The 10,904-nt window shown below is 40.7% G+C and overlaps 2 protein-coding genes across 5 annotated transcripts; both read right to left on the reverse strand.

Moving 5' to 3' along the window:
* Positions 1 to 1,960: 1,960 nt before the first annotated feature.
* On the reverse strand, positions 1,961 to 5,098 carry rdm1 (RAD52 motif containing 1). 4 transcript variants are annotated; one of them, XM_027026740.3, is made up of 7 exons: positions 4,918 to 5,098; positions 4,693 to 4,743; positions 3,976 to 4,101; positions 3,657 to 3,819; positions 3,481 to 3,579; positions 2,809 to 2,888; positions 1,961 to 2,423 (listed from the first exon to the last, which is right to left on the reverse strand). In XM_027026740.3, the coding sequence occupies exons 1-7, from the start codon at positions 5,020 to 5,022 to the stop codon at positions 2,334 to 2,336; spliced, it is 714 nt and encodes a 237-aa protein (XP_026882541.2). In that variant the 5' UTR covers positions 5,023 to 5,098; the 3' UTR covers positions 1,961 to 2,333. The 4 variants fall into 4 exon arrangements, with proteins under 4 accessions (XP_026882541.2, XP_026882537.2, XP_026882542.2 ...); XM_027026736.3 differs by having other exon boundaries at positions 4,570 to 4,743; XM_027026741.3 differs by lacking the exon at positions 4,693 to 4,743.
* Positions 5,099 to 5,337: 239 nt separating this feature from the next.
* On the reverse strand, positions 5,338 to 8,511 carry gh1 (growth hormone 1). The gene is made up of 5 exons (XM_027026729.3): positions 8,427 to 8,511; positions 7,853 to 7,992; positions 7,145 to 7,261; positions 6,655 to 6,786; positions 5,338 to 6,144 (listed from the first exon to the last, which is right to left on the reverse strand). Exons 1-5 carry the CDS (start codon positions 8,434 to 8,436, stop codon positions 5,941 to 5,943), a joined length of 603 nt encoding a protein of 200 aa, XP_026882530.1. The 5' UTR covers positions 8,437 to 8,511; the 3' UTR covers positions 5,338 to 5,940.
* Positions 8,512 to 10,904: the final 2,393 nt, after the last annotated feature.

Here is a 10,904-nt window from a genome sequence, read left to right on the forward strand (position 1 = left end):
GTGCGCCCCTTCACCCATCTGGTGAAGTGTGCTAGATGCTAGTTTTAGCATTTCTAGCTCTTCTTGGCTCTTTCTTTGTCCTTGGTCATCCAGTATCCTGCTTTATAGCCGTGGATCTCAGTACAGCCGATACGTACACACGTCCTGCCCCAGCCTCATCAGCCCCGACTACACGCACACAGAGCCTCTGCTTCAATTTTAACAGCCTGCTAAATGTGTCTGAATGAATAAACGAATGGGCTGGTGGGTGAGTGAATAGACATGTGAGTTATAACCATTCTCACATGATGCTTCTTATCTGAAATCTTGCCTTTCCATCTATTTTTTGGTGTTTTTTATGCAAATTGAAGCAATGCATGGACAGACACAGACTCTTTCAGCTACAGTGGAAACAAATATAAAAGTATTTGTCACTACATGGAGAACAATGAGGATGTCAGCCATTTTGAACTGAAAACATTTGCTGTGATGGTATAATGGCAGACCTGAAAAGAGCAGAACCTCATAGGATTCATGAGCAGTACAGGTGTGCTGTTATGGACTGCTCCTGAGAGATCGCACCAAAATCTCACATTTATCTGAGATAATAGCTAATAAAGGTATTTCAGTTGCTTTCGTTGTTAGCTTTTGGTAATATGTTATGACAATTAAGTTCAGTTGCAATATAAAAAGAAAAATAAACTTAAAAATGAAATTCATATGTTCTGTATTAATTACTTAATATCTGTTATTTGGTAAACTCTCTAAACTGCATGTAAGGTCATTAGACATTGTGCCATATGCACGTCCTGAAGTCAAGTTTTAACACAGCCAATACAGGTGAAGTCAATCACGACTCTAATAAATACTTTCCATGAGACATCTTTATACACAGAGGGTGACACACACACACAAACACAGACACACACACCTTACATAACAAAACCACTGTTTCTCAAGATGAAAAAATGCATGCATGAGTAGCTGTTGTTGAGTCATCTACTTTCTGTTTAGCCCTCAGGATTAATGGCTAATGCTGCTCTAAAAATGTCATAAAACAGGGAGCTGCAAAGTTCCTGCTAAAGCATGGGCATGTTTTGTAGCTGCTTTTACTCAACACCTGGACTTAAGCCTTACTGACATGTCGTCTGAAATTAAAAAATAATAAAGCAGCTAACTACAGATGTGTTTGTTCCTGCCTAGACCACGAGATATCTTTGTTTGAAGTAGACCTACATTAGACATGGTACAGCTATAGATAACTGAACATTCACTCTGGCTAAAATCTCTCAATACAGTGTGGTGAACATGACACATTCCATAAATAAAATATATATATATTTATTTCTCTTTGAAGTCAGATGTTAGGCCCAGAACGCATCTTTCACAAGAAATGAAACAGGCATCTTTCACAAGAAATGGAACTGTTAGCTGCTTTACTATTTTTTAATTTCAGACGGCATGTCAGGCGGAACAGGACTGATGATTAAGAAAGAGAGAGAGAGAGAACAGGGAAAAAAAGCCACATGATTTTCTCTGGAGCTAAAACTAGTGCTGGCAGAGATGGCTGACATGACAGGGAAGTGAAAGTCGCGGAAAGGGTTAACAGTCCAGAGAGTAACAAACACCCACGCACGCCTGTGCAGGCGTGCCAATACCCATGGGTTATGTCTGAGTACGAGCAGACTCATAGGTTTAATCATGCAGTTAGTTTTTCATGATTCACGGGTACACAGATTGTAGCCTACATCCAAGCAAGTGGGGTACGTTTATTTTGAAAGTATAGTATTCTAAAAATGTTTTTTAACCACATTCTGTATTTATTTAATTGGAAGGTCACATTTTGCCTTATCACTAGATCAATCCATTAAAACTATTTAATGGATAACAGATTCTCTCCAAGGAGAATTATTTTTAAATGATACAGACAGGAAGTACAGACAGGAAGTGATGCAGGAACTGTGGACCACTTTTAGCAGAGTGTTTATTTGGATTTAATAAATGCACATTCTTCAGTATACAAATATAAAAATACTTTTATTTGTGGTGAATTAACTAATGAGGATGTTACAGGTTATTATTTTATTGTTTCTATTTTTTAAATAATTAACCTAAAGAAAACAAACAAATAAATAAATTAAATCCAGTTCTTGAGCACATGGCCAGCTTGTCTTCTGGCGGTTGAGGTCGGGTCCAGGGCCTTGGTTCTGTGGAGCAGGGTAAGGAGTCCAGCTTTCATCTTACGAACTGCTAGGAACATAATGGCTGAAGGCTAATTGGACAATTAACTGCTAGGATCATAATGGCTGAAGGCTAATTGGACAATTAACTGCTAGGATCATAATGGCTGAAAGCTAATTGGACAATTCCATTGTAATGGCCCAAGGCATATCGCCCTCCTCCCAGTGACCCGGCGCCAGCTCGTTCCAAGAGATGTCATTCACCTGCAGGACAGAGAGTGAGGGAGAGAGCGTGTAGCCATAAACACGAGGGACGACAGATCTCACCATTAACCACCTGAGAGAAACGCCAGAAAAAACAACGTACTCTTCAGTCAAGGACAAAAAACATCAAATTGGTGAGTGATGAATGTTACGGAAAGATGGATGTGTGTGTGTGTGTTTATGTGTTCCAGGTCCACTGCCAGGATTTCCACCCTGTTGAGACTGTTTGGTAACATTAATGTTAAATGATGTGAAAAGCTTTTACTTTTGCCCATGACAGATACTAAGAACAAACACTAACATGACATGTTTCACAGAAAACCACTTTATGGGCTGTAGTTGCTGCTCCAGGGTTTCCCTAAAACAGTTAAAAAAGGGGGTTCACCTGGATAACTGCTTCGATATTCTCATCTGGCAGAATTTCGTCCGGATCGAACCTGCATTCAACCGCCACTTTTCCATTGCCTGGGAAGTCCAAAATGCAACAGTCTTTATTATTACTGTCTAAAGTAATGTAATGTAATGTAACAGTCTTTATTACTGTCTAATGTAACAGACTTTATTACTGTCTAATGTAACATACCCCAACAGTCTTTATTATTACTGTGTAATATAACAGTCTTTATTACTGTCTAATGTAAGTCTTTAATACTGTCTAATGTAATGTACTCCAACAGTCTTTATTACTGTATAATGTAATGTAACAGACTATTACTGTCTAATGTAATGCTAAAAAATGGAGAGTTATGAAGATGCAGGAAAGTTAGGAAGTAAAGTCCCTCTTAAAGGTATGGAACATTTTTTTTTTCCTTTCCAGTGTCGGGGTTCCCCATCAGGGTGTTTGTTTCCTACTTCATACGACTCATCTGTACGACTGAGCGGGGCTTCAGAAAACTCTCTTTAGAATCAACAATGGCTGATGTGACAAATGCTAATCATAATGTTAAACAACATTTAAACATAATAAATGCTGCCCCCAGCAAGTTGATGTTAAAAATCAAATATAACGCATTGCATTACTATAAGGATTACAATACTGTGCAACCACAACACCTACCCAGAACTATTACTACCACTTTCTCAAAGGCACTAGCGGTTGCCTTGTCGCGGGCCCATCTCATCAGCTTCCCCCGCTTCCAGAGCTTCCCTTCTGGGCCTGAAAAATGACGACACATGCAATGTACTCACAAACAGTGATGTCACCTTTGCATGGACTTGTATGTTCCCTCTCACCTTTCTCCAGATCGATGACTTCCTCAGCAACGCCTACCCCGCGACATGTCACTCCATGTTGGGGAATCGTGAGCTCCACCACGCAGCCAAATTTCAGCAGCTTTCCCTGCGCCTGGGCGTCCGAGTTCCCGCTGACGGCTGTGTAGTCGGAGAGCTCCTTCAGCTGGAGGTATGGGTATGGGGGGTTGTTATGTAGAAGAGCCTCAGTCAACGTGGAGGGCTTACAGTACCTTACCATAATGTATCATTTCATGGATTTTGTGTGGCATGGACAGGACCACACTGTTTGGTTTTATTGTAATAAAGTTCAGTCACTCACAGTAACGATGCGAGTGGACCAGCCGTTGTAGCCCAGGTAATGGTTAGCCAGGTCCAGGCACTTAGCATGGCTCAGAGCCTTTGTCCCAAAAAGAAAAGCTGGGTTTTGTTTTGTGCTCAGATGCACCTGGACAGAGCAAAAGGAAGTGGGTGTTTGTCCAAAATATGTAGTGCTGAAATAGAGCAATAGTTATAAAATATGTGAAATGAATGGCTGCTTAATAATGATAATATTTACTATTATGATAAATTTCAGCTAAATTACTTATTGCAGAGGATGACCAACTAAGACTGTCTTAGTTGGTCTAATCCACACAAAGGCTAAAGCTTGGCTGACATCTAGTGGTGATTACAAAAATGGCGCAATAACGCCATATGACACTTAAAACACATTTTAAAAACAAACATGACATAAAACAAAAACTAAAAAAAAAAAAAAAAAGTTTGTTAGACGTGTTCCACAAATGATTAAAGTAGATAACAACTAACAAATAAGCAAACCTGACAAATAACATTTACAAGTATATTAGTGTGACCTGTATAATGACGGCAATTTCTGAAGAAAAAAAAGATCTGTAGTAAGTAATAGCTTTACTTTCAGGGGAACTGTCTGGAACAGACACTGCTTGTCCGTGGCCCTCTGAGCTTTGGACGCCTGCGCGGAAGAATAGAACTTCACGAGCGCGTAGAAGCCGCGCGCGCGCACCGCGGGACACACCTTGACCAGGTAGAGCGCGCCAAACGCCGAGTACGCGCGCCACACGCGCTCCTGCGGGACGTGCGGTGCGAAGGACGGGGGCAGAAGAAAACACATTCACACCAAGCACCTGGAGTTAGTAACAATCTAAGGAAAAAACACCTCCTCTTAAACGACTCGTTATTTCTGTACATGGAAGCTTTAGCTTGCTGTGACAGCGGGAGGTGAGCGAGCCCTCTCACTTACGTAAATAAACGCTTCCGACAACGACGGCTGTATATCCCAAATAAAAATGGTTTTGTTGTTTTCAGTGGGAACCTTGAACTCAATTATGTCCACCTCGATATCCATTGAATCCCACAGTTGGCTGACACATCAAAATAGCCTGCTTTTGATTTACGACAAAACGCCGGAGCTTCCGCCCTATGGTATTTCCCGCGCTGTGATGTAACACCTACGTAACGCAGCATAACGTCAGAAGTGGCGGATGAGAGCACGTGTTCGGAATTAGATTTATATGTCTAGTTTAACGGTTTTCTTTCTTTTGTTGCAAGTTATTTTGATATATTAGAAATTATACAAAGACTTTAACTGCGAAGAGAATGACAGTGAAGCTCTCTTAATCTGAGACCGCACAGGCCCTGTATTTTGGAGTAAATCACAAACTTGTACTGCAGATAACAGCTTTATTGGAAAATCACTAAAACAATTTCACAAAGATTTATACATAAGAATAGATGAAGGTGATTAATAAGTTAAGAATATAGCTTCTAATAAAATAAAATTTGAATATGTTACACATTCATTTTTCCTGATATGTTAATATGATTGTATATTTTCATGAAGGCCACTTTACATTACTCAGATAATCCAATTCAACAACAGTAGTCACCCACTAAAAAGATATAATCGGTTTATTTTGTCTTGGTGATTATTTTATATAAAGCCATATTTGCATAGCACCACTGTGAAATAGCTTGTGTCCTGTTTACAACCTTGGTTGCACAGACAAAGAAATGACATTCATTGCTCCAATACACTTGAATGATATGAATGATATCCTCGTTCAGTAGAATGAACACCAAAAATGTATAGTGAACCTTCGAGCAAGGGACGAGCACATTCAGCCAAGCCTGTTCACAGTGGTGGTCAACTGACTTTTGCAGCTTACAGATATTTTTAAGGTTAAAGTAAGAATCTGGAGATGGAAATCCTTTGTACTCGAGCAACAGCTCCCAGGCTGTGACTTATTGTGCTTCGTTTGGTCCTTTACAGAGTGCAGTTGGAATCCAGGGATCTCCTGCAGTTGGCCACCCTCAGGTAGGTCTCCACTTTGTGCATGTCCTTCTTGAAACATGCCAGAAGACGGAAGCTCTTCCTGAGGTTGCTGTCACCCAGACTCTGGTAGAAATCCTCGAAGGGCAGGGGTAGTGAGTCATTGTCATCCATATTGGGCTGGCCATCCAGACAGCCCTGCAACATTTGCATCTCAGCCATGCTCACATGTTTGCATGTAAGACGTTAGGCTGTCAGCGACAACCATTTGATGCAGTATAATACTTGCATGTAGTGACATTATTCTGACTGAAGAAATCATGCGAAGTGGTGTATAATTAACACAGATTATTAACAAGTGTCTAATTAACAAGTTGATTTCATGGGCAAGAAAATTGGCTTCTGTATAAATATACCTATCATAATTAACACATAATAAGCGACCATTCCCACACCCTGGTAATAAATCATATAACAGACTACATCACTGGTTTTTGAACTGGCACACAGTTAACGGTATCTGGGTGATATGCTATTCGAAATGGTTAAGTATTTCAAAAGTAATATTAACGGATGAGTCAGCCATAGAGGGCTGATCTGATGTAAACAGAGCAGTGCATTTACCTGAACGGCCTGTAAGCGTCAGTAAGACATAAAAGCTCTGAGTGTTCTCCTCACTCAGCATTCTACCTGAGCTCCGCCTCTCACCTTGATGAGCACGCTGAGACCCACTTTCAGGTCGGCCAGCTTCTCTGTGATCTGGTTGGGGTTCCCGAGGACGGTGCTGGGGTACTCCCATGACTCAATCAAGCGGTAGGAGATGTGCAGCAGTTTCAGCACCTTACACAGGGCATTGTGCTCGTAAGAACATTGGTCGAGGGCCGCACGAGTTCACGCATGGGTGGCATATGCAGTGTTTTAACTCATGGAGATGAGTGTTTATATAAAAAGCCGTCAAGTACAGGCGCGTAGTACAGGCGAGAAGAGCAGGCCCTGCAGTGTTTAATGCAACACCAGTGCAGTCACAGGACGCTGCCACCTGCTGATGACTTACAAGCCAAGTGTAGAAAATTTTATCTAACATTCCGTAGTAGCTAATGCGGCAGTTTATTATGGTGACAAATATAATGTGTAATGCAGAATATAAATGGTGCTTTTAAAGGTTTCCGAGTGCAGTGCTGTCAGTTTGGCAACTCACAGAGCTTCTCTGGGTCTCATCCTTGCCGGTGGGAGCTTCAATGGAGTCCGAGTTGCAGAACGACAGGGGGAAAATCTTGGCCAGCTGTCGGCGTTCTTCGGGTAGCAGAGTCTCCTCCTGCCAAATAAGACAAACAAAGATGTTACATGTGCCTGCTTACAGCCAGCTGAACCCGGCTTCTCTGCAGCATATTTTTACAAACAGAAGTAAAACTGTGCTGGCCCTTTATTGTTGATCCCTCTTTTAAACTGATAGCTTTATTTCTATAGCTGTTTTAATAGGATTACCTATCCGGGTCATGCAGTCACTGTGTACATGAATAGGTACACCAACCTTAGAAATGCATTGTACCTTTCTATATAGTTATAAATTGTAATTGATTTATGCCCAATACTTCCGCACTGCTAGTTGGTATGTTGGTATCTGACCACAGAACTGCTATTGGCTGTGTATATATTTTTTAGATGGCAGGCATGTGTAGAAGCTCCTGAAACAATACTGTTCCAGGTATGCTCATGCCAGCCCAACAGCCACTACCATGCCACCACTACTGCTGAGGTGTGTCGAGAGAGGTCTTCCAAACTGGAGGTAGCTACCTTGTTTACCCATTAATGTACACAGTGAGCCTAGGTGCAATGTAGGTCCTAATGAAGGAGTGAGTGTAGCCCTGAGGCAGTGTTCATTTAAACAAGGCAAAATGATTTTTACAAAGTCTGTGATCATCCTCGCAGCCAGCTGGTGGAGGTGCTGTACACGGATCACCGCGTTGTTGAAGAGCCGCTGCGTCTCAGAGGTTGCGGCATGGTTGACGAACAGACTCGCCACAACAGCAGACAGTAGCACAAGCGCTTTAAAAAGAAAAAAGGTACCACAAACATTTGGAGGTTTGGTCTGGAATCAGTGGAGATTCTCTTTGTCATTTAGTCTACACTTGTTTACTTAGATAACATGGGTAAAATCACCAGAATTCATGTCACTATTTGAGCTGATCATGAATTTAGTCATAGATTAAAGCCGTACCAAGAGCTCATTCTGTGTTAAAAAAATAAGGCAGAATGAGGGAACCTGTAATAGGTTATATTTAATTGTAGCAAATGTAACTTGTGCAAGAGGTTATCCAGCTCAGGTATTGCAAGTAATCAAGCTGAACCTATACAGAAGAAATAACCAAACATGTTCACAAATCTCTCCTTAAAAAAAGCACTGTACTTCTAACTCAGTCCCAAAGAGCGAGAGAAAAGCAGTGAAGTGCTTACCCAAGAGTAAGCAGAAGCAGACTTACCTTTAGCCATTATAACAGATCAGCGGAGGCCTCTGAGTGTCAGTTCAGCGTACCTGGATGTTTGTGCCTCCCACCCTGGTGGGCTGATATTTATATGTTGGTCATGCATGTTTAAATGCATCTACATAAGGAAATGCTATCCTTTCCATAATAATGCTTCATTTATTTACAAGCATTTTAATGAGTATTTAATTGGTAAACGCTGGCATGTTTTCAGGCATTTTTGCACATAGCTGTTTCCATGACGTCAGCAGAACTGATACTGCCACCAGGAGAATGAAGCTGGCTAATTCTTGTCATTTAGAAAACATAAAATAGTCACTATCCAGCAGCACCTGATCTGAAGAGTGCCTTCACCTTGTCATGGGTGTGGGAGACACATACATCGTGTACAATACTCTTTATCCCATTTTTTCGGAAACAATCTCTCCCGAAGCTCAGAGGCACTTTGCAGTAATACGTCTTTATTGAAATGGCTTGGTATAGTGGTCAAGTAAGCTGGCTTCCCAAACAGGGGATTTTTATGTTTCGGATTGACATTTATTTAGCAAATTCAAATCTCACTGTCAACTTCCTGTCCAGTCCTTCACTCACTGAATCAGGTTTGGAAGAAAGAAAAAAAAAACGAAACTCAGAAGAACAGGGCAGAGGTACAAGAACCTCACCAAACTACAAGAACTACTAGAGATGGAAAACACAGCTTGGAATAAGTGTTCGGGAATAAGTTCTGCTTAAAATGAGAATGCATCTTAAATGCAAAAAGCCATTGGCGTATGCCTCGCCATTAACATAAGTGAAATCTTCTTATGCTGTGTCCTCAGAAATCTTCAGCTGTAACCGTCCACCCAGATACATCTAGAGCCAGGGTTTCTGTTAGTACATCAACAGCATATGAACACACCATCCTCCTCCCCTACACCTCGAAATGGTGTCCCCTCCTCCCGAAAGGTTACTTTGTCAATAGTAATGACTGTGAATCAGATCGTGTGCATAAAGAGCAGTGGCAGAACTGCACAGGTTTCCGCCCCGGGTGTGATGGCAGTCCGTGGGTAATATTCAGCACGGAGAGGCAGGTAAAATGTCAGTGAGGCACTATGGAATTAATCCCTCACCTGGAACAACACAATCTGATCTGTTTACATCACTTTGTCTCCCCTTGGGACCACATCTGTGCCCTGTACGATTTGCTTGTTTTGGAGGGAAACAGATTCGCTGGAGCTATGCATGTGATCCAGGACCTGTTTTGAGTTTCTTATATATTATTTATGCTTGCGACTTTGCATGGTGGGGTCATGATGAGAGTACAGGGTACCAGGATGTTTCATTGATTATGGGTTGTTTCCCCAGTGACCTGATGTGTATGCAAGGGTGCCCGTCTCTTGTCTGCTGTTCATGATGTATAGTTTGAGGTAAAACTCAAATGTGTTTTGATTCATAAAAGGTCCAGATACCAACATTTGAGTGATATTATTGTACTTGAGCCTGAATATAAGCATGCAAGTCTATGGGTGGAGCAAGAGCGTAAAGGTCCACATGGTTCCTAGACTAAAGAAGATTTGCATAAAATTTACATTTAAAAAAACATTTTGTTAAATAATGCCTCACTGAGGATAACTTGCCCATCACCAATCATGGATGAAACACAAAAATGTTAGTCATTAGTACAGTTTATATAATAATAATAATAATAATAATAATAATAATTAGCATAATCCACTCTTTTGCAGCCACAAAACTGATGTCAGACCAGATACAAATAGTTTCTTCATGGCATTGGTGTTTAGTATTATAGTAGCACAACTAGAATCTATTTTTAACACCCTGTTGTTATAAACAGAAGTGTTACAGGTGGGAAGAAAATTCCCCATAATTTTACAGGCATTCATTCAGATTTAAATTTCTAGTTAATGAGGACATTTTGAATAAAGGCGTCTTCAAAACCTTTAAAGCAGAGTGGTTGTGAACATGTTGAGCGTGTTATTGCATAATGGAGTAATGGCAGTGAGTGAGAGCTGTAAACGCTGTAGATAATTTTTGAATGCTGAGTACATGTTGCATGTGACCAATACCTTCTTCAACTACCCAACAGCAAGGAAAACTAATACTGTGTATTTCTAATCTTAAACCATAACATCAAAATGTGCACTGCAGTACTGCAGTGGGTTAACTTACTGAGTCTTAGGGAGGTATTTCTCAGCACTTATGCCTCAAGTCATCTTAGGGAGGTATATTGAATTGAATTTCATTATATTATATTAAATTATGTTGAACTGGATTGAATCGAATCAAATTTCAAAAGAGCTGAGCTCCCTTTGATATATCCACCACACTGGGTATAGTATAGAGGAAATGTATAAACGGTATCTAGAACACATGTTGAAAGTAGTTAAACACAGAAAACTGCCAAAGGCAAGACTACTAAATCTACTCAAATACACTGATTAAGCACACAAGATATTGTGTAAGGACTAACAAAAA

This window comes from Electrophorus electricus, chromosome 6, assembly GCF_041902795.1.
Source record: "Electrophorus electricus isolate QZ-2024a chromosome 6, ASM4190279v1, whole genome shotgun sequence".
Classification (NCBI taxonomy): Eukaryota; Metazoa; Chordata; class Actinopteri; order Gymnotiformes; family Gymnotidae; genus Electrophorus; species Electrophorus electricus.